The 25,323-nt window shown below is 30.2% G+C and overlaps 1 protein-coding gene across 18 annotated transcripts in view; it reads right to left on the reverse strand.

The window, feature by feature from the left end:
• Window positions 1–25,323, reverse strand: part of LOC145256445 (SRSF protein kinase 1-like) — a 583,024-nt gene that overhangs the window by 167,210 nt on the left and 390,491 nt on the right. For 8 of the 18 annotated variants that reach the window (XM_080115358.1, XM_080115356.1, XM_080115354.1 and 5 more), the window contains one exon: window positions 25,059–25,121. The exons of the other annotated variants lie outside the window; for them this stretch is intronic. In XM_080115358.1, coding sequence (XP_079971484.1) covers window positions 25,059–25,121 — 63 coding nt within the window. The remainder of the gene's footprint in view (window positions 1–25,058; window positions 25,122–25,323) is intronic. 18 annotated transcript variants of the gene reach the window in all.

Consider the following 25,323-nt stretch of genomic DNA (forward strand, 5'->3'; position numbering starts at 1 on the left):
AACGTAAACTTATCGAAAATTCCTTGTAATATTGTCATTATTCTTTTATAGACTAACTCATGTCCACAGTGTTTCCTCACAAACTGCATTTACATAGCCTTCAAACACGACTCCTTTCAAATTATGCACAATGTTTCAAGCAAACTACAACATTCTTTTCATAAAAAGTTGTATTTTAACTGCTAAGAGGATTATCGAGTCAAGTTGACCAGTTCTTTATTACAATAACAGTGGCATATGTCAACAATGTTTTAAATAATAATAATTAGCAAAGAGAATGAATGGCTTCTCTACAAAAAAAATAAATAAAAATAAAAAATACAACATTGAACCAGTTATTTTTTTTGTGAGAGCAGAGCCTCAATGCTAAGTGGAAATAATTTTCTTCAGATTGTTGCTCCTATATTTGAGTACACACACACATAACTATATACCTGAGTGTCTTTACATTCATTGAACTATATATATTTCAAAACGATATACTAGTAGAATTTTTGCTACATAAAATTTTTGCATAAATGCATTTATAAAATACTCAAGGGCACAGGAATACTAAGTTTGATGCCTGAGGGCGCAGTAAAACCATCTAGAACAATGGTCTTTAAGGCAAACCTCTAGAAGGAAAACCTGCAGTGACAGTAGTTTCCAATCATGTAGACTTGATCTTGTAACCAGGTGGCAGTCGTTTAGAAAATGAGATTGGTTTTATGCAATGCCTTTCCTCACTTGAAAAAGGTGTTTATTGTTCAAAAACTTAGTCAAGCAATGGATATTCAACAGGGATTTGCAGCCATCATATAGAAAATTAACTGTCTTCCTGTTAAATATGTCCTTCCAGAACATTTCCAATCAATTTAATATATAAAGTAAAGTCAGTGTCTTTATTATTTCTTTGTCAATTTTTCTTATGTAATCTAAAATTTAATTCAATTTAATCCTTCCAAAAAATACTTTGTCAAGATGGGAATTATTTTCACATAGTCACAATCTTAATCCTAAAATTTATTTTAATATGGGACCGGGGGGGGGGGGTCCTTAAAATATTTTGTTCCAATGAAAGTAATATCACGTATGTACACAAGTGTTTATTTATTAAAGATGGTGGCTATTTGGAAATAATTCTGCCCCAAAGTATTTTCTGGTCAGATAGAGAAAAGCAAAACAAATTGTAAATAAACATACTCCCAGCCAACGCCAAGTAGTGCAGCTAGTATATATTTATAACAAGTTAAAATTTCCAAAGAAAACATGTAAATTGATGAGTCACAACAAAATAACAGATTGTGTTATATATGCACAAAGAAAGAAAACCTCCCAATTTCACCTAATTCAAGATAATTACACATTTCAAAGCCTATTACGCAATTAACAGATTTGAGTTGATTATGACTAAAAATATTTTTGTAGCTTTTCACATGCTGATTACTGTAATAGAAATATTTAAAATCTAACAAGCTCGCTCATTTTTTATTGATTTTTTATTATTATTATTATTATTATTATGAGCGACTAGGTCAATTGTATTTTGACCTAGTCATGAGTATCATATCTACTTTTTCCAACACTAAATCTATATTTCTCTTTGTGTTCGAAACTACAGAAATTTTATAAACCTTTGTGATGATATGATGCAGTGAACTAAATGTTATGGTATCTGTTCAATGCACAGTTAGGGACCTGTGGAAATTCCGCAGCAGACTCATCATGTCATATATTGATGTTAAAATTCTGTAGATGTTCAGCGTAAATGGAGATGCTCTGACATTATTGTAGCTCTTGTTAAAACTGCAAAAGTATTTATCTAAGCTAGCAGGGATGCCTGGTCACAAAATATGCTTAAATATGATATTTTAATGTATACAGGTTTTGTATACATTATTATAGTCAATTTTCTATTGATTCTTATATAGTATGAAGTTGTAATTTAAAAAATAAAAAAGTATATCCATATGACTTGAGTATCAGCTTGAATCGAAACTTTGGAAGAATTATTGGTAAAATTATTTATTACAAGAAATGAAAGTCATAACAATTAAACGACAGTCACTCGGAAGAAAAATGATGTAAGTGTGGCACACAAAATAACACACACGCTATCGTATTAATATATAGATCAATGTTTAATGCAAAAATGAGCACAGATTTAATCATATTTAACCATTAATTTGACATAAAGCATTCATTCTACATCAGCAGTCCACAACTTCTCTACGTGTATAATATTCAATATAACACTAACTTCCTTTTAGCTAGGAACAAAGTGTAGTACATGTCCTGATACTACAATTCATCTCTTCTGTCCGGTTATGAAAGCAAAAGCATTTTTTTTTTTTTTTTTTTTTTGCATAATCCAGAGAGTCGCTTTTTGAGGAAGCTGTATTTTCCTTACATATTTAAAAAAAAAATCATGTATCTAATTGCTCTTGTAAGACAAATGACATTTAAATTTTCCAATATAACAAAAATTACAAATCACAAGAAAATGGTGAAGAAAGCCCAGAGAAAAAAAAAAAAAAAAAAAAAAAAAAAACCCTCATCATACCTGGATGTGGGGGCAGCAGAAATGTTTTTTCTCCGCTTATGTTTTCTGCGATGCAAAAATTTGCGCAGCTTTGAAACGAAGATACCATGGTCATAATCCTTAAGAGGCATGAGACGGGAAATTCCAACTTTTACCACAGAAAAAGAAAGTAACAATTCCTACGAGGAGTATAAAACACGTTCGACTGCAGACAATAGCACAGTTTTATTATATCTGCTGCAGATTATGAACTGATCAGTAATTCAAAATAAATCCAACAGAATCAGTCATTTATCGAAAAGAGGCGAAAAACATAAAATTGACAAGAAGACAAGATGAACACAAATCAATGCTTATCTGCAACCTAACTGCTTTTACGGTTACATATAGGGTCACCCACACCCAATCCCCTCTCACCTGAAATTTTGTGGATATAAGCTACTTTTCTGAAAGATTATTCATATCAACAAGGATAAACTTTACACTCCACAAATAGATATGTAAATTGGTAGTTAATCATTTATATATATATATATATATATATATATATACACACACACACACTTTTGAATAAAGCTTTCTAACAATCAGCTGGTATGGAAACCTGTGATTATAAGATTTACACAATATTACTGGCCGTAATGCTTCACTCCAGTAATACTATAGGTTTCTTTTAATAAAAAGTTTCCACCAGATCTTAAAAACTTTTCACCAGTCCATAAAGAAGAATTACTCCAGAAATATGCCCAACTTGGATTTCTGCTCCGTGATGTTGATTACCCAATATACAGCTTGGATCTCATTAGCTCACTGCTTTAAAGGACAGTTCCTTGGATTTTACCGCTCAATTTGGAACTAAACCTTTATATACTTTTCTTCAATTTCCCTTGCTATATGACTTCTAATTAATCAATTTTTGATTATGATTTTCCATGTCTAACTGACTTTAGCAAACAGGGTGAATACCGTTATATCTATTTGCTAATATTTTCTTCTCTGAAGAGATGATAGGCATCGAAACCCTATGGGATAAGGAGATAAAATTTCTGAAGTATTCTTTGTCTTACTTGGAATAATAAAAATCTTTGATATAAAACTCAAACATTTCACTTCAAAAAAAGTTGTTTTTTTTTAATCTCATTGAATCACTATAATTTGTTTTATATATATATATATATGTACAGGATAATCTCCTAAACTAATGAATGGAACACAGTTCTAGAATATACATTCTTGACAAACTGGTAAGTAACATGCCCACTTTTGTGTGTGTGTGTGTGTGTGTGTGTGTGTGTAAATTTTACCGTTTAGGGGATGTGTCCTCTAAAACTCATCCCTAAAACTTAAAAAATAAGTTGGATACAAAAATATTTCCGAGGACACAATTTCTCTAAATCAAATTTAAACTTATATTACATAATACACTTAAAAGGATGGGTGCATTGTGCCAATATCCTAAACTAATCAACTTGTTAAGAATTATATTCCAAGCAACATGGGTACATTATTTTTCTTTTTCTAAGAAGATGCCACAAAATTATACAATACTCCCCAAAGAAGCTGTCTTCAAGTCCAATATAAACAAGTTCTTGCTGAGCCGTCCTCTCAAATAATCAAATTCTACCCAATTTCAGATCACTACTCTATTGTCTTACTTACCACTTAACAGATTAATTGTTATCCACAAATGGCTTTCAGGTCTTTATGAATAGTGGAAAAAATGTTCTTTTTTAAATTCAAAACTATTGTTATATTTATTGTTTATACATATGGAGGTATAAATGTAGTATACAATTGTTTCTAGATGTTTATTATTATTTACACTTGCCGAGGTACCCGGCGTTGATCGGGCTATAATAAAAAGAAAACGCTTCGATAATTTATTTTTACTGTGCAATAATTTATATCAGTTTGAAAAAAAAAAAAAAAAAAAATTCACTGATGTCAGCCCATTGCTATGAATTCAGAATAGTGGCATGTGACTAAGAAAAAAAAGTATTAAGATTAAAAAACATTTGTGATTTACTTAATGAACCTGCATTTAATAGTAATCTGATCTTTGAATCAACCTTCAGCTAAATCACCCACCAATAAAAAGAATTCAAAATAAGAAAAATGATTTGTTTTAATTTAACTGCCAATAAGAAAAATGCCAAGTAAATAATACAACGTACAAGACAAAAAATATTTTTAAAACCCTTTAATCATGTTTAAATGCAAAAAGTTTACCGTTTTCAAAAATGTAAAAAGAAATAAAATACAAAACGCCCACAAAAACTAATAGTCATGAGGTAACCCTCTAACCCATTCGGCTACGGCAATAGTCATAACATGACGTAAATTTATGTATTCAACCTATCCAAGAGACAAATGGTTCACACATGCGCAGATGTTGAAATCGTTTAGACAGACGATTTTACATTACCCCCCCCCCATCAGATTCTGCGGTAGTTAAGGTAGAAAAAAATGATTGTTCTAAATTTCACATATTATCCATCAGAGTCCATTTTCTTTAAGACAGTACCAGAATCATTCTTATTCGAATTGAATTTACAAAACTTTTAGTGAGACATACATGCATGCATACATTCACATTAACAGGCATCTCTTTATATAATACAGGGTGGTCAAAAAGTCAGGTAACATGTTAAAGGTAGAAAAAACAATATGATCCATTATAATCTCTATTCGTTTAATATTATTTGTTTAAATATTTGAGTGTAATATATAAACTTACCCCTCCTGATTTCTGGCTTTGGGGCTATGTAAAGGATAGCGTTTATGGCAAGAAGCTTGATACAATAGCGTCTTTAAAGTTATTTATTGAAGAGGAGATTGCGCGGATATCAGCTGACATGATTACACGTGTTACACAATCAGTGGTTAATCGCTTCCAGCGATTGATAGAGAGAAATGGACGACAATTAACAAAATAAACATATTTCATGTTTGTTTCATTTTATATTTCAATGTATGGTACTTAAATATACGTGTATTGCTAATATCGTTTTTCTTTAAAATGTTACCTGACTTTTTGACCACCCTGTAGATTGTAGTGTCTCAGATAAGTGAGATTTATATAACTAGCCTGGGTGCCCGAGTTGAGCAAAAAAAAAAAAACATAAATCAATAAATAAAAAAATAATAAAAAAAAATAAGAGTAGTAAGTAGGCTCGAACCTGTAACGCAATAGAGGGGGGGGTCTTCTCGATGTGCCTACTGCAGTTCTGACGCCACAGGTGGTAAAAATAACGCCTTTTATGCGCCGTCATTGACGCAAGGTTTGAATGACTTGCAAAAAATGTCAGAAAAAAAAAAAGAAAAAAAAAACCTTCCTTGTAGAAGACTGCCCAATTGAGAGTGAAGGAATTAATATTTTTGGCTAATTATTCGATGTTTGTTGTCCAAAGCGTCGAGCTTCAATAGGATACCGATTTTGTGAAAATCGGTCACCTCTGTCAAAAGTTTTAGCACACATACATACATTTAAACAGACAGCTAAGATTTATATTATAGGCGTTAAGTATGTGGATATGTTTATAGATTTCTATGTACAGGATTCACTCCTAAACTATTTAACTGATCATTATAAATTTTGGAACAGAATTGGCTGGTCTAAGAGTAGGTAATGCAAGCTATACTTACTTTAATTTAGTAATGAGATAGATGCACTGTGTGAAAGTTCAGGTCCCTCAAGATTTTTCTTAAATTTTAATAGGTATTAGACATCAATAAATTTGTCAAATTTCAATTTGGGGTATTTTAGGGGCTCATTTAAAAATGTAAAAATTCCAGATTTGCATAAAATATTATCCATAGACACTAAGCAAAATTTTCTGAATTTCGATTTCTGAAAGATCCCTTGCCTTTAAATTTTAGAAATTCTGACATTTTAGACATTTTCTAGAATCAAAATCACATTAAATTGTCATATATCTGTGTCTCCATATTTTGAATATCCTCTAAAACTGAAAATCGCAGAGTGGTGCTAGGGGCCTCAAATTATTGGATTTTTTTACAGACCATTCTTTTATGGATCTGGTTAAAATAGCTTTTAAGGAATCAAAAATTTTTTTATACATTTTGTGCATTTTAATTTTAATCATCTTAGCTTATTTTTAATTTTAATCAGTTCATATGCAGGTCACACATTGGTACAATGCTAGTTATGATATAATGATACTAAACCTTGGACATAAAATTGGTGCAACACTGTTCTGAGAATCAATTTTACATATCCTAAGATAAGTATTCTTCTAGAAATATACAAGACAAAAATGATATAGACATCATCTTACATTTTCTCCATACAATGCAGACCTAAAGGCTACAGTATTTCTAAAATCATTATATATGCTGGAGGATTCTTTGGTTAAAAAGAAAAAAAGACAAAAAAAGACAAAAAGAAAAAAGACAAAAAAAGACAAAAAGAAAAAAAGACAAAAAAAGAAAAGACAAAAAAAAGACAAAAAAAGACAAAAAAAAAAAACAAAAGAAAAAAAAGAAAAGAAAAAAACAAAAAAAAGAAAAGAAAAAAAGAAAAAAAAAGAAAAAAAAAAGAAAAAAATGAAAAAAAATGAAAAAAAAAAAAAGACAAAAAAAAAAGACAAAGAAAAAAGACAAAGAAAAAAGACCAAAAAAAGAAAAAAGACAAAAAGAGAAAAAAGACAAAAAGAGAAAAAAGACAAAAAGAGAAAAAAGACAAAAAGAGAAAAAAGACAAAAAGAGAAAAAAGACAAAAAGAGAAAAAAGACAAAGAGAAAAAAGACAAAAAAAGAAAAAAGACAAAAAAGAAAAAAGACAAAAAAAGAAAAAAGACAAAAGAAAAAAGACAAAAGAAAAAAGACAAAAAAAGAAAAAAGACAAAAAAAGAAAAAAGACAAAAAAGAAAAGACAAAAAAGAAAAGACAAAAAAGAAAAGACAAAAAAGAAAAGACAAAAAAGAAAAGACAAAAAAGAAAAAAAGACAAAAAAGAAAAAAAGACAAAAAAGAAAAAAAGACAAAAAAGAAAAAAAGACAAAGAAAAAAAGACAAAGAAAAAAAGACAAAGAAAAAAGACAAAGAAAAAAGACAAAAAAGACAAAAAAAGAAGACAAAAAAAGAAGACAAAAAAAGACAAAAAGAAAAGACAAAAAAAAGAAAAGACAAAAAAAGAAAAGACAAAAAAAGAAAAAAGATCAAAAAAGAAAAGACAAAAAAAGAAAAAAGATCAAAAAAGAAAAGACAAAAAAGAAAATAGACAAAAAAAGAAAAAAGACAAAAAGAAAAAAGACAAAAAGAAAAAAGACAAAAGAAAAAAGACAAAAAAAGAAAAAAGACAAAAAAAGAAAAAAGACAAAAAAAAGAAAAGACAAAAAAGAAAAGACAAAAAAGAAAAGACAAAAAAGAAAAGACAAAAAAGACAAAAAGACAAAGAAAAAAGACAAAGAAAAAAAGACAAAGAAAAAAGACAAAGAAAAAAGACAAAGAAAAAAAGACAAAGAAAAAAAGACAAAGAAAAAAAGACAAAGAAAAAAGACAAAGAAAAAAGACAAAGAAAAAAGACAAAAAAAGAAAAAAGACAAAGAAAAAAGACAAAAAAAGAAAAAAGACAAAAAAAGAAGACAAAAAAAGACAAAAAAGAAAAGACAAAAAAGAAAAGACAAAAAGAAAAGACAAAAAGAAAAGACAAAAAGAAAAGACAAAAAGAAAAGACAAAAAGAAAAGACAAAAAGAAAAGACAAAAAGAAAAGACAAAAAAGAAAAGACAAAAAAAGAAAAGACCAAAAAAGAAAAAAGATCAAAAAAGAAAAGACAAAAAAGAAAACAGACAAAAAAAGAAAAAAGACAAAAAGAAAAAGACAAGAAAAAAGACAAAAAGAAAAAAGACAAAAAAAGAAAAAAGACAAGAAAAGAAAAAAGATAAAAAAAGAAAGATAAAAAAAGAAAGACAAAAAAAGAAAGACAAAAAAAGAAAGACAAAAAAAGAAAGACAAAAAAAGAAAGACAAAAAAAGAAAGACAAAAAAAGAAGACAAAAAAAGAAGACAAAAAAAGAAGACAAAAAAAGAAGACAAAAAAAGAAAAAAGACAAAAAAAAGGAAAAAAGACAAAAAAAGAAAAAAGACAAAAAAAGAAAAAAGACAAAAAAAGAAAAGACAAAAAAAGAAAAAAGACAAAAAAAGAAGAAAGACAAAAAAAGAAGAAAGACAAAAAAAGAAGAAAGACAAAAAAAGAAGAAAGACAAAAAAGTCAACGAAAGAAAGAAAGAAAGAAAAAAGAAGAAAAGAAAAGAAAAAATAAACAAGTGGGATAAACACACATTGATGTCATAGCATTAATGACTTTTCTATTAGAACACTGACCTTAGGACATATTTTCAATTTTACACAAGAAATACTTTTCAAATTTGATTTTTCAAATTAAAATGTGTAAATTTTAGTTACAGTCCAATTTTATAGCCAAATGAATAAAAAAAAAAATAAAAAAAAAAAAAAAATTAAAACAATCCGTGTCTCTAGTGAAGTATCACAATAATTTTGGTGTGTCTCAACATATCCATTAGTTTGTAGTTTTTGTTAAACTTTAAGTGATGAATTATGTTTGCTTTCATACTTATGAAGCTTGATCATGTGTGATTTTTGGAACATGACATTTTCTCAATGTGATGAGTACAGTAGATCAAAGATTTTTCTGAATTTTATTTATTTCTTTAAATTAGGTTGAATCCTAGATAAGCACCAAAGATTTTATCATGCAATACTTGTTGAATAAACAAGCATAGAAAATATAAAATGAACGCATCATAAAATGTCAAAGTGTTTGAGCTAATAAATATAAAATGCAATTAGTACTTCACATACAAATTCACTGAATTTTCTTGAGAATTCAGTTGAATAAAACCTTTTTTTTTTTTTTTTTTTTGCATACTTGATGTACCTACTTGTCACTGGTTTCCTAACTTTCAGTGTTTTTTTTTTTTGTCCTTACTTTCTCATTAGAAAATATTTACACTTTTTGAAAAGAATTCTCTGAATGCATCAAGTGAAATAATAACATGACTGGTTCCCAACTAACTACAACATGGTTATTTTCAAGTCTAATGTAAACAAATTCTTTTTTTAAATTCAAATTATGACCAGTTATACAAGTGAAAACATGATTGCACACCAAAGCAAATACTTAACCAAGCACTGGTCCAGGAATTGGCTGCCCATGACTATTTTGATAGCTACGGCCATCATATGCAGTCAGCTTTCACCAAGAACACTGTTCTACAGGGGGGACTGGCTTAACCCATCCTGGGTGAATGTTTCCTTAAATATTAGTACAGTTGCAACTATTGTTACTAATTCTTACAAATTCATTAATCTTTATCCTTCAGTAGCCTTTGGCCCTTGATCAGTGGTGAATTACATATACAAGTCCCCCATAACATGAAATGGTATAACTAAAAAAAAAAAAAAAAAAAAGAAAGGTTCCTAACACATTGCATCCCATAACATAAACGTATCAATAGGTCAAGATCCTAGTGACTCTAAATTACTGACCTGCTTAGCTATTAGCAATAAATCTCAAGTGTTTTATCAACGGAACTGCATGATCGTTTGTAGTTGAGGCAATTTAATGAGCTCATCTACTGATAAGCAGCAAGGTAATTAGAAGAAATAGAAAATAAACTGGGTAGCAAAATATCTCAATGAAGAATGATTGCATTTAGTCATGTTCAAGTGGGGGGGGGGGAGCATTGAAAAAGTTATTAGCTGTTTTGAATGTATTCAGATTTACTTATTCAAGTAAAGATAAAGACAAACGGGGGGGGGGGTATAGAAATGAATAGAGACAGGAAGAAAAAGAAAAAACAAAAAAAACATTGCTTTAAAATAAACCTATGTGAAAGAATTACGAAAAAGTACAGGAATTCTCCAACTGAAACATTCAACTCCTACATGTCATATGTCTGATTTTCAATTGGGCCTCTTATAAAAGGCAAATTGGGCGCAAGCGTTTGTGTATGTCCAGGCTTTTTGCATTGGGCTTCTCGAGCCGGTTGGATTCCGCGAGAAGTTATCGCATACTTCCCAGATCATAACATCTCGCATTTGCAAACGGACATCCTTTTTTTTTTTTTTTTTTTTTTTTTTTGATAGAGTTCAACAAAATTCCCACCGTGCCGTCGTCTCCAGTGTTTGTCTTGTTCGTATAAATAAAGCAAAACTACTGGAACGCAACTGTCTGGCCTTCGGAATTAGTCCTTCGTACTGAGAATTACTATTTATTTGGATATTGCCAGAGTGCCCCCATTTTTGAGGGAGCTAGTTTTCCCCCCACATTAAATACGACCTCATATCTAATTTGCTTTCGTGGGAGGTTTCAAAGCAACGCCATTTCTGCAAGTCATCTTTTGTTTCTGATTGACTATGCTAAGTTTGAACGCTCTAGACTTCCGGTCGCGTCATGGAGTAGCGGTAAGATGTCAGATTTTCTTTCACTTTCTTTTCCGCCTTCACATCACGGGTTTCAGCCTGTCTACTACAACTTTTTTTTTTGCTCAATACACACCTCCAAACACCCGGGCAACATCAGGTACCCAGGCTAGTAGTGCAATAAATAAAAAAAAAACTGTCACTCAGTTTTTTTGGAGTTTTTAAACTGTGTGTGTGGGGTCATAGCTTATCATGGCTGGAAGGCAGCAATTCTCAACCTTTCCTCCATCACTGACCCTCCTCGATTTTATGTATTCCTCGATTTACCCTATACTCCCATACAAAAAAAAATTCATAGCCATCAAAGTGACAGAAGGTCAAAAAGAACCTTTTTTTTATCTTTTAGGATTTTAAGTTCTATATAGAAATAGTATTATACATTCTTATCACAAAAATAAATAAAATCAAACGTTTTTGTAAATAGAAAATTATGAAGTTAATTTGTTTGTACGTTTCTTAGATATGACACAATCTGAAAAGAAATAATTATTTTTAAATTATCAGGTACTTCATTTTTTTAAAACTCCAACTATATAATTTTTTACGCCTGGTTGAGAACCTCTACTCTAAGGCCACTCACGCATAATGGTGAATGAGTGTTAGGTAGACAGTGAGAGACACCGCCATTATCAAGAATTTAATTTACATTAAACTTAAAAACAACGATGTTATAGTCAGTTGGGAAACAGCTCCAGGATACAGGGTTCCAAAAACTGGTAATTCTAGAATTTTTCCTCATGAAACCTTTGTTTAGTTTTATGCACATGTAGAGAGTAAGGGAAATTGTTGACAATTGTAGTAGCTAGACGACTATTTGTTGCTATGCAAGTAATGACTATAATTATGTTGTTCCTGCAATTATTGGCATTTCTCATTTCTCTTATACAATATATTTCAAACAATAAGTAATGGCTTCCGTTAATTCAAGAAGAAAAAAAAAATCACCCAGATTTGTGACTGCTGTCAACAGCATTATAATCTGAAGCAAATCTACTCTTGGAAGATATTCTATGCATTGAATTGGAAGAAAATTAATTGCTCGGAGCTTAAACTTACCATGGATTTACAATAAAGAATAAAACATATCGAAAAATTGACTGAGAACATTAATCCTTTCATCTTCAACTGGGCAGTTTTCTACAAGGAGGAGTCACTTCTTTTGCTTATATTTCCAAAAGTCATCCCCTCTTTTCAATTGACTAACCTTAATTTAAACCTTCGCCACTTCCAGTTTGGCGATGGACGTAATGGCAAAGATGTCATTTTTTTTTTCACATTTTCTTCTTCCTGGTACGGGTTCAAGCCTGCCTGCCTACTACCATCTTTTTTTTTTTTGGTTAACACACCCCCCAAAACACCCAGTCAATGCCGGGCATCGAGGCTAGTCTCATAAATTCCAAGATTCTATTGTTGGCATTGTTTACAATATTTTTTCTAGTCAGAATTATTTCTAAAAAGAGACCATGTGAAGGTTGCCAACATCCTAAGCAAAAATGATTTTGTCAAACAAACTCGATTCAAACTTGGAACAATCAAGTCGTCAGTCCATGTTATTAACCACATGATCAGTCACCTACGCCTTCACTAATTCAAAAGGACAACAAGGTTGGGATGTTTTAAAGTGTATCTCGTGTGGTTTTTGACTTTCAGAATTCGAGTGAATTTCCATAATGTGCCATTTTTATTTTTACTTGCTGCATAACATTACAAGTTTTTACAATGTGTTTGTAGCAACAGAAATCTGATGTTTGGCAGCTCCATAGAAATTATTTCCAAGGCTTCTTTTTTTTTTTTTTTTTTTAATAAATTTTCTCATCTTTTTGTTTTTGCTTGGGATGCAGTATCCTACTGGATGCTAGACATTCTCTTGCTGTTTCAGAGATTCTAACTAAGAGTTGACCTTGGGTATACTTTCGTCAACCTTGTAACTATCACTTCCCTTATTTTGCCCTTTAGTCTTCACATTTATGGTTTCAAATAAAGGGGGAAGAATTTTTTTTTTTTTGTTATGACCAGAATGAAGATCTCCCAAGATTCCAGTTTTTCTGTTCAGGTCGTACATAAAACCTCAGTATTTCATTATTTTTTTCTCTCTCAGCTATTTAAGGGACACTGACTTCAACCAGGATTGCTACTATTTTCTGGTCCCATATCACTGTGTCAGGATTTGGAAACAACATATTTGAAACACGAAAATTATGAATCTTAAGTAGCTCTGCCATCACCAGCAAGTTCATGATTAGCGCAGATCAGAATGAATACCCATAATTGTTTAATATAATTGCAGGTTGGTAGCCGAGCCTCAGTTTGCAAGGTCAATTGGACCAGGTTTTACATATAGAAGTTAGTATTACCAAATGATTACAGTACTGCGATGATTCAAATAACCCCCCATCATTTCAGTAGAATTACTGATTGTTCTAAATTATTGATTCCAATTCTTTTTAAATGACTAAATATAGTTCTTTCTTTTTTTTTGGGGGGGGGGGCTATAAATTTTAGTTTTACTGGGAGTTTAAAATCAATATTTATTTCATCATAACTATGATTTATGTAAAATTAAGTTTTTAAACAAAAACAAGCAAATCAAAACTTTTAAAAGAATCTTTTTTTATATATAAGAAAATAAGCACAAATTTTTCCGATTCCAATACTTTACAAGTTCTGAGTTTTTTTTTTTTTATTCCCAGACTCCAATTAATCGATTAATTTATCACTAATAAATACTGACCAAGCTCAATGATGCTTAATTTCCGGAATGGGAGGCAGGGTCTAATAGTAATTAAAGTGTCAACATTATAGCCGTATATAAAAAAAAAAAATGATAAAACAAATGAGAAAGTTTAAAAATTTACTTCAAAATAATTCAAATTTTCTTCAAAGTTACTAAAAAATTTCTTCAAACTAAGTTATTAAAAAAAATGTCCATAATTTAATAAAAGAATTTTTCAACAAAGTATTGAATTGGAATTTTTAAAACCTGCAAAACTGACATTGAAGCAGGAGAATTGTGCTTTTTTAATAAAAAAGTTTAAACTTAAAAACATGTCTGTCACCTAAATATAGATTAAATGAGTCATTAATTTGAATGACTCAAAGATTACAAACACTTAAAAGAGAGAGAATAAAACTGATTTGACATAAAAATCAATGAGGAAAACACGCCTGTCATTAAAATGTTTGCTTAGATAATTGATTAATTACATAGAATATGATTAAGGGGAAAACAATTTTATTTACTGAAGTAAATTGTTTTTATTTTTTTTTATTTTTTTACCCGATCAAGACATTCAACTTGTGGCACCAATATTTATCAACGCCAATTCATTGACAAACGTTTAATTATACAGAAAAAAACGTAACAGAAATTCTATTATAAATGAGGCTGAATAAGAACCTTGTATATATTAAGCTAGTCAAATATCTGTGTGTATAGCCGAATGAAAACAGAAAAAAATAGAAGAAATTAACTATATAAAATTGGAAAAGGGAACAAGGACGCTGGGGGGGGGGGGCTCAGACAAGACAAACCAAAAGGAAGCTCAGACTAGACGTGAAAAAAAAGTAGCTCAATAGGGGTAAAAAAATGGGAAGCGCAATGGGGACTAAAAAAAATGGGAAGCGCAATGGGGACTAAAAAAAATGGGAAGCGCAATGGGGACTAAAAAAAATGGGAAGCGCAATGGGGACTAAAAAAAATGGGAAGCGCAATGGGGACTAAAAAAAATGGGAAGCGCAATGGGGACTAAAAAAAATGGGAAGCGCAATGGGGACTAAAAAAAATGGGAAGCGCAATGGGGACTAAAAAAAATGGGAAGCGCAATGGGGACTAAAATAAATGGGAAGCGCAATGGGGACTAAAATAAATGGGAAGCGCAATGGGGACTAAAATAAATGGGAAGCGAAATGGGGACTAAAATAAATGGGAAGCGCAATGGGGACTAAAATAAATGGGAAGCGCAATGGGGACTAAAATAAATGGGAAGCGCAATGGGGACTAAAATAAATGGGAAGCGCAATGGGGACTAAAATAAATGGGAAGCGCAATGGGGACTAAAATAAATGGGAAGCGCAATGGGGACTAAAATAAATGGGAAGCGCAATGGGGACTAAAATAAATGGGAAGCGCAATGAGGACTAAAATAAATGGGAAGCGCAATGGGGACTAAAATAAATGGGAAGAGCAATGGGGACTAAAAAAAATGGGAAGCGCAATGGGGACTAAAATAAATGGGAAGCGCAATGGGGACTAAAATAAATGGGAAGCGCAATGGGGACTAAAATAAATGGGAAGCGCAATGGGGACTAAAATAAATGGGAAGCGCAATGGGGACTAAAATAAATGGGAAGAGCAATGGGGACTAAAATAAATGGGAAGAGCAATGGGGACTAAAATAAATGGGAAGAGCAATGGGGACTAAAATAAATGGGAAGAGCAATGGGGACTAAAATAAATGGGAAGCGCAATGGGGACTAAAATAAATGGAAAGAGCAATGGGGACTAAAATAAATGGGAAGCGCAATGGGGACTAAAATAAATGGAAAGAGCAATGGGGACTAAAATAAATGGGAAGCGCAATGGGGACTAAAATAAATGGGAAGAGCAATGGGGACTAAAATAAATGGGAAGAGCAATGGGGACTAAAAAAAATGGGAAGCGCAATGGGGACTAAAATAAATGGAAAGAGCAATGGGGACTAAAATAAATGGGAAGCGCAATGGGGAATAAAAAAAATGGGAAGAGCAATGGGGACTAAAATAAATGGAAAGAGCAATGGGGACTAAAATAAATGGAAAGCGCAATGAGGACTAAAATAAATGGAAAGAGCAATGGGGACTAAAATAAATGGGAAGCGCAATGGGGAATAAAAAAAATGGGAAGCGCAATGGGGACTAAAATAAATGGAAAGAGCAATGGGGACTAAAATAAATGGGAAGAGCAATGGGGACTAAAAAAAATGGGAAGCGCAATGGGGACTAAAATAAATGGGAAGAGCAATGGGGACTAAAAAAAATGGGAAGCGCAATGGGGACTAAAATAAATGGAAAGAGCAATGGGGACTAAAATAAATGGGAAGAGCAATGGGGACTAAAATAAATGGGAAGAGCAATGGGGACTAAAATAAATGGGAAGAGCAATGGGGACTAAAATAAATGGAAAGAGCAATGGGGACTAAAATAAATGGAAAGAGCAATGGGGACTAAAATAAATGGGAAGAGCAATGGGGACTAAAAAAAATGGGAAGCGCAATGGGGACTAAAATAAATGGAAAGAGCAATGGGGACTAAAATAAATGGAAAGAGCAATGGGGACTAAAATAAATGGGAAGAGCAATGGGGACTAAAATAAATGGGAAGCGCAATGGGGACTAAAATAAATGGAAAGAGCAATGGGGACTAAAATAAATGGGAAGAGCAATGGGGACTAAAAAAAATGGGAAGAGCAATGGGGACTAAAATAAATGGAAAGAGCAATGGGGACTAAAATAAATGGGAAGAGCAATGGGGACTAAAATAAATGGGAAGAGCAATGGGGACTAAAATAAATGGAAAGAGCAATGGGGACTAAAATAAATGGGAAGAGCAATGGGGACTAAAATAAATGGGAAGAGCAATGGGGACTAAAAAAAATGGGAAGAGCAATGGGGACTAAAATAAATGGAAAGAGCAATGGGGACTAAAATAAATGGAAAGCGCAATGGGGACTAAAATAAATGGAAAGAGCAATGGGGACTAAAATAAATGGGAAGCGCAATGGGGAATAAAAAAAATGGGAAGCGCAATGGGGACTAAAATAAATGGAAAGAGCAATTGGGACTAAAATAAATGGGAAGCGCAATGGGGACTAAAAAAAATGGGAAGCGCAATGGGGACTAAAATAAATGGGAAGAGCAATGGGGACTAAAAAAAATGGGAAGCGCAATGGGGACTAAAATAAATGGGAAGAGCAATGGGGACTAAAATAAATGGGAAGAGCAATGGGGACTAAAATAAATGGGAAGCGCAATGGGGAATAAAAAAAATGGGAAGCGCAATGGGGAATAAAAAAAATGGGAAGCGCAATGGGGACTAAAAAAATGGGAAGCGCAATGGGGACTAAAAAAATGGGAAACGCAATGGGTACTAAAAAAATGGGAAACGCAATGGGTACTAAAAAAATGGGAAGAGCAATGGGTACTAAAAAAAATGGGAAGAGCAATGGGGACTAAAAAAAATGGGAAGCGCAATGGGGACAAAAAAATGGGAAGCGCAATGGAGACCAAAAAAAATGGGAAACGCAATGGGTACTAAAAAAATGGGAAGAGCAATGGGGACTAAAATAAATGGGAAGAGCAATGGGGACTAAAAAAAATGGGAAGCGCAATGGGGACTAAAATAAATGGGAAGAGCAATGGGGACTAAAATAAATGGGAAGCGCAATGGGGACTAAAATAAATGGAAAGAGCAATGGGGACTAAAATAAATGGGAAGAGCAATGGGGACTAAAAAAAATGGGAAGCGCAATGGGGAATAAAAAAAATGGGAAGCGCAATGGGGACTAAAAAAATGGGAAGCGCAATGGGGACTAAAAAAATGGGAAACGCAATGGGTACTAAAAAAATGGGAAACGCAATGGGTACTAAAAAAATGGGAAGAGCAATGGGTACTAAAAAAAATGGGAAGTGCAATGGGGACAAAAAAATGGGAAGCGCAATGGAGACCAAAAAAAATGGGAAACGCAATGGGGACAAAAAGGAAATGCAAAGGTAATGGACACAAAGTTATATGGATCTTGAGTTGGAAAGGATGAATGATAGTTGGCAAAAGCAATGTGGTAGTTCTTACGCAACTTTAAAGAGAATCGTTTCTGTTTTCATATCATACCTTCCGATGCTAAAACCAACCAACAAACGATATTTTCATTAACTGAAAACATTTTAAAATAAAGCTGCAGCAACTTTTTTTCTTTTTTTTTTTTTTAAATATAAAAGTAAATGTTATGGTCAGGTTTTAAAAAAAGTCTTTAACCATAACAAAGGATGAAACTTAAAAATGCGGTGAGTATCTTTTTTTTTTTATGGTAACAATGAAAATGCAACGGTAGTTGTAGAAGAATTGTACACAAAGTTGATAACATTAATAATTACTTTTTAATTTGACAAAAGTTGCTGCAGTTTCTTTTTTTAAATGTTTTCATCTAATGCAAAAATATTGTTGGGTTTGTCTTAATAGTTGCGTAAAGATTACATTTTACATTATTAATATCACTTTTTTACATTATTAATATCACTTTTTTACATTATTAATATCACTTTTTTACATTATTAATATCACTTTTTTACATTATTAATATCACTTTTTTACATTATTAATATCACTTTTTTACATTATTAATATCACTTTTTTACATTATTAATATCACTTTTTTACATTATTAATATCACTTTTTTACATTATTAATATCACTTTTTTACATTATTAATATCACTTTTTTACATTATTAATATCACTTTTTTACATTATTAATATCACTTTTTTACATTATTAATATCACTTTTTTACATTATTAATATCACTTTTTTACATTATTAATATCACTTTTTTACATTATTAATATCACTTTTTTACATTATTAATATCACTTTTTTACATTATTAATATCACTTTTTTACATTATTAATATCACTTTTTTACATTATTAATATCACTTTTTTACATTATTAATATCACTTTTTTACATTATTAATATCACTTTTTTACATTATTAATATCACTTTTTTACATTATTAATATCACTTTTTTACATTATTAATATCACTTTTTTACATTATTAATATCACTTTTTTACATTATTAATATCACTTTTTTACATTATTAATATCACTTTTTTACATTATTAATATCACTTTTTTACATTATTAATATCACTTTTTTACATTATTAATATCACTTTTTTACATTATTAATATCACTTTTTTACATTATTAATATCACTTTTTTACATTATTAATATCACTTTTTTACATTATTAATATCACTTTTTTACATTATTAATATCACTTTTTTACATTATTAATATCACTTTTTTACATTATTAATATCACTTTTTTACATTATTAATATCACTTTTTTACATTAATAATATCACTTTTTTACATTATTAATATCACTTTTTTACATTATTAATATCACTTTTTTACATTATTAATATCACTTTTTTACATTATTAATATCACTTTTTTACATTATTAATATCACTTTTTTACATTATTAATATCACTTTTTTACATTAATAATATCACTTTTTTACATTATTAATATCACTTTTTTACATTAATATCACTTTTTTACATTAATATCACTTTTTTACATTATTAATATCACTTTTTTACATTATTAATATCACTTTTACATTATTAATATCACTTTTTTACATTATTAATATCACTTTTTTACATTATTAATATCACTTTTTTACATTAAAAAAAATCGTTGCAGCTTTTTTTTTTTTTATATCTTTATTTAATAGAAAAATATTGCGTCCTAAATTAAGATAAAAAAATGAAATCTTTTAGTAAACAAGAATTGTCTCCCTCTGCACAATGCCAAACTGTAAAACAGCACCACCATTTCTTCTATTAAATTCTATTATCTTTTAGTGCTCAATTAGTTCGAGGTATTATATGTTCATCATATCATCCTCTCAGCAATTACTTCTGTTTTTGATTTTGGAAGTGGGGGGGGACACACAACATAGTACTTTTACCCTGCTCATGATATTCTCCCAAGTCAAAGGTTGAATTTTTTGCTGGTATATATAACAAATGCTGACCCAACAGGACATGGGTGGTCTTGTTCTATTACAAAAGCTAAAAGTACATAGCAAAACAGAATGCATTTAAACCGAACAAATGATCTATATTCACAAGCATAAAAAAAAAAAAATTTTAACCGAACAAATGATCTATATTCACAAGCATAAAAAAAAAAAAATTTAAACCGAACAAATGATCTATATTCACAAGCATAAAAAAAAAAAATTTTAACCGAACAAATGATCTATATTCACAAGCATAAAAAAAAAAAAATTTTAACCGAACAAATGATCTATATTCACAAGCATAAAAAAAAAAAAATTTTAACCGAACAAATGATCTATATTCACAAGCATAAAAAAAAAAAATTTTAACCGAACAAATGATCTATATTCACAAGCATAAAAAAAAAAAAATTTAAACCGAACAAATGATCTATATTCACAAGCATAAAAAAAAAAAAATTTTAACCGAACAAATGATCTATATTCACAAGCATAAAAAAAAAAAAATTTAAACCGAACAAATGATCTATATTCACAAGCATAAAAAAAAAAAAATTTTAACCGAACAAATGATCTATATTCACAAGCATAAAAAAAAAAAAAAAATTTTTAACCGAACAAATGATCTATATTCACAAGCATAAAAAAAAAAAAATTTTAACCGAACAAATGATCTATATTCACAAGCATAAAAAAAAAAAAATTTAAACCGAACAAATGATCTATATTCACAAGCATAAAAAAAAAAAAATTTTAACCGAACAAATGATCTATATTCACAAGCATAAAAAAAAAAAAAAATTTTAACCGAACAAATGATCTATATTCACAAGCATAAAAAAAAAAAAATTTTAACCGAACAAATGATCTATATTCACAAGCATAAAAAAAAAAAAAAAAATTTTAACCGAACAAATGATCTATATTCACAAGCATAAAAAAAAAAAATTTTTAACCGAACAAATGATCTATATTCACAAGCATAAAAAAAAAAAAATTTTAACCGAACAAATGATCTATATTCACAAGCATAAAAAAAAAAAAAAATTTAAACCGAACAAATGATCTATATTCACAAGCATAAAAAAAAAAAATTTTAACCGAACAAATGATCTATATTCACAAGCATAAAAAAAAAAAAAATTTTAACCGAACAAATGATCTATATTCACAAGCATAAAAAAAAAAAAAAAATTTAACCGAACAAATGATCTATATTCACAAGCATAAAAAAAAAAAATTTAAACCGAACAAATGATCTATATTCACAAGCATAAAAAAAAAAAATTTTAACCGAACAAATGATCTATATTCACAAGCATAAAAAAAAAAAATTTTAACCGAACAAATGATCTATATTCACAAGCATAAAAAAAAAATGATAAAAAATAAACTGGTAGGAAAAGAGAAAACTTCATCTGTGTTCTAATTACCTACTTGGTGGTTCCAGGGCAATTCCGGGTCATTCTAGCTAAGTTTAATTAGTTTCTTTTTTAGTCTACTTCCTGTCCAACCTAAAACTACTTGTCTACTCAGCTAGCGTGCTCTAGATTTTTTTAGAGACTTAAAATAGAAATCTATACAGCAATTTTGAATATAATCTAAACACACACACAAAACCCTATCCAACACAGGCTCACACAAAAAACTACCCAACAAATATGCACAAAAAATATTCCCAAAACACGCACAAAAACAAAATATCCAAAACACACGCACAAAAACAAAATATCCAAAACACACGCACAAAAACAAAATATCCAAAACACACGCACAAAAACAAAATATCCAAAACACACGCACAAAAACAAAATATCCAAAACACACGCACAAAAACAAAATATCCAAAACACACGCACAAAAACAAAATATCCAAAACACACGCACAAAAAAAAATATCCAAAACACACGCACAAAAACAAAATATCCAAAACACACGCACAAAAACAAAATATCCAAAACACACGAACAAAAACAAAATATCCAAAACACACACACAAAAACAAAACAAAATATCCAAAACACGCTCAAAAAATACCCAAAACACACGCACAAAAAATATCCAAAACACACGCACAAAAAATATCCAAAACACACGCACAAAAAATATCCAAAACACACGCTCAAAAAATACCCCTCCTCAAAATACCCAAAACATCCCCCTAAACCCGAACGCACAAGATACCCAAAGTAGCCCCCAAAAGTACCCAAAACACTCCCCTCCCAATACCCAAAACATGCCCTCACAAATACCTAAAACAACCCCAATACCAAAACACACCCTCCCAAATATCTAAAACAACCCTCTCCCAAGTACCAAAAAAACACAAAAATACCCAACTTCAGAAAGAAATCATCAAAAACTATATATATATATATATATATATATATATATATATATCTCCCAAAATTTGATTATTTGTAATATTTTAACTATTTTCATCTTTATTATATTTATATAACAAGGTTTCATCCGATCTAACCTCTAGTGTACATCTTGTTGATCATTTAAAGAATTCTGAACAACTTTCATTTAATTTGCAGGTTTAGATTGTTCTCATCAGATCAGCCAAGACTCAAAAATATTTTGCTCTTGTTCGTTATAACTTACAGTAAGGATTAAATGAACGATGTTAGTAAACAGTTCAAAGTGACATTCTCCAAAAATTTGAAGATTCAATTTTTTATTACAGTCAATCTATATATATCTATAAAAGTGAACGTGTCTGTGTACATTTCCCAATGCAATAACTCTGTTAATTTTAAGTCTACAGACTCGAAATTTGATACACAGGGTACTGAGATTTAGGAAAATCTTTGAAACCTATTTTCGGCCAGAAATTTGGCTGTTAAGGGGTCAAAGTTAAACGATTCGATCTTTGAGAACTCTACTAAACTCCTCCGTCAATTTTGGGTCTAAACAATTGAAATTTTAGATATAGATGCCTTGGACATGGATCTAACTTAATAATTTGATTTGAGCCTAAAACAATAAATGTTCAGGGTCATAATAGGGGGTCAAAGTTAAAAAAAAAAATTGACCTCTGCGGTCTACCAAATTACTCAGCAATTTCTGGTCTAAACATTTGAAATTTGACATAAAGGGTATTCACAGATAGGGCAAACTTTTTAATCGGTTTGGGTTGAAAATTTTTAGTTACCAATATATAAATGTATGTATGTATGTTTGCATGTCTGCCTAAAACTAAGATCAAAGTGCAATTGTATATAAACTTATTCAATTTTAATAAAAATTTTGAATGATTTGAGATTTTTTTTTTTTAAAAGTAGGATGGCTTCTAGAGTAAATGTGGTATTATGGTGATTGGTGATTCGAGTTAAGAGTAGGATAGAAATTTTGCATGGTGAAAAAGGATGACTAAGAAAATTTATTATCCCCACATTTTTGAATGGCCTTGTGACTAATTTGTTGTTAATGTAATTTAAAAAAAAAAATTTTTTGTATGTGCGCAAACAGATATTTAAAAATGTAATATTTGTTCTCCATAAACATCAGTGCCTTAAAGCCAGAAATTTATGTAATTGTATTTTGCACTTTTTCAAAGAAGATAAACAGACAAAGTATATATAACTTTTAGTTTTTGCAAATCATCATTCACATCTACATTATTCAGAGTTTAATTGGCAACTGTTAACATTTTTGATTTGTAAGATTTTATTTAAGAGTAAAAATTGTTCTTTTTAATCTTTCAAAACTCCTGATCAACTTGAATGCCCATATATATATATTCATTCCCTTGATATAAAAGAATTCAATATATTTTTCATTTTAATCAAGCATTTCTCATTGAATTAAAATAAAGCATTTTACTATCATAAAGAATTATTGAATATTTGAAAACAAAAGATGTCCTATATGGGAAAAGCAAAATCCTTATCACAAATCACAAGGGAGATTTTTCTTTCTACTACATCATTATGGCCGAGAAGATAATAGCTTATTCAAACAAAAGACAGTCCAAAACAGTAAATCAGTTTCAGCTGTCAAGCAATTCCATCAGCATCAATTCTTTCTTATGACATGTCAGTCTTCCATATATTAGCAAAACAATAACACTGTATAATCAAACCATAAAAATGTCTAGTTTAACTTTTTAAATAAAGCATTAAATCAATAATATAGATTGTGCACAGAAGATTAATATGTAATTCCATGTGAATTAACTGAAAGAATATTTTTAGATTAAAATCTTCAACACTGGAATATTCAAAGTACAAACAAAATTGATCAATGTGGAATTCGACAAGAAATTGTTTTTAAAATAAAATTGAAATCTAATTCACGAGCTCCGAACGATTAAAATGACAACATCCAAATGAGTTGAACCCTTTGAAATCAAATCCAAGTCTGATGTATTGTAAAAACGAAGATTTAATTTTTGCACAAGATTTATTTTTAAATGTTTAATAGCAGTTCTAGGAGTAACCTTTTTCCAGTCTGCTAATTGGTCAGGCTTCAAGTTGAAATAACGTTTTCATCAAACTTTCAGAAGATTTTCTGTGTGTGTGCATTTTTTTTTTTTTTTTTTTTTTTACAAGCATCACAGCATCTTTATCAAGAGTTGTCAGTCAGTAAGAGATTTAAGCTGAAAATACCATTCCCACCGGCCAGTCGGGCTTAAGCTGGAAATAGCATTATTATCTGTCCGTTGTCCCTAAGCTTGAAATAGCATTTTCGGTTTGTTAGCTCTAGGTTTGAAATCACATTTTTGCTGATCTGTTGGCTTTAGATTGGAATAGTTTTTGTCTGTCCAATAGCCTTAAGCTCAGAACAGCTTTTCCTTCAGTCTATCACTATTAAGCTCAAAATAAAATTTTCATCACTAAATGTGCAATTAAAAAAATATCAATCCGTTTAAAAATTAAATCCATAAATCTGAACATTTATCCTCTTCATTTCAGATGTTAAGAAACTTTTACAGACTTGAGGCTAGTCCCAGGAAAAGAATTCAAAGGGTTAATTATACTTATATATAAACAACTTTGAAACAAACAATGAATACATTCTGGACGGCAGCCAAACATTTCTTTGACAACAACTAAAACTTTAAAGTATCTGCAGATATATTTAATAACAAAAAAAAAAACTTAATGATGGACAAGGCAACAATAGAAATAATAGACATTAATGTGTGCAGGATGCATGCACACACAATTGTTTCTTCTGAACAGTTATATATTAAACATAATCCAACTCCTAACGACAACAGTCAAAGGAAGAGTTACAGCCCTTGTTTTAAGCAGTACTTACCAATCATTGCCACTAGAGGACTCGGTTCCACTGCTAGAATCATGACGCTTAGCCTGTTTTTTCCTGAATAGTCAAGTAGAAATTGATGTGCAAAATTGAGATTAAGTGGTACCAGATATAAGGACAAGTTTTTTTTTTTTTATGAATCAACTTGAGGAAAAGAATAGGCCACAAAAGAGTTAAAACAAAGTCGCAGAAGAGTTTGGAGAAAGAATGGAGAGAAGAGAGAGAACCAAAAGCCCAGCCCTGTTGTCATAGGAGAAAG

The sequence above is a fragment of the Euprymna scolopes genome, chromosome 32, assembly GCF_053919585.1.
Source record: "Euprymna scolopes isolate OS-2025 chromosome 32, ASM5391958v1, whole genome shotgun sequence".
NCBI classification, from domain to species: Eukaryota; Metazoa; Mollusca; class Cephalopoda; order Sepiida; family Sepiolidae; genus Euprymna; species Euprymna scolopes.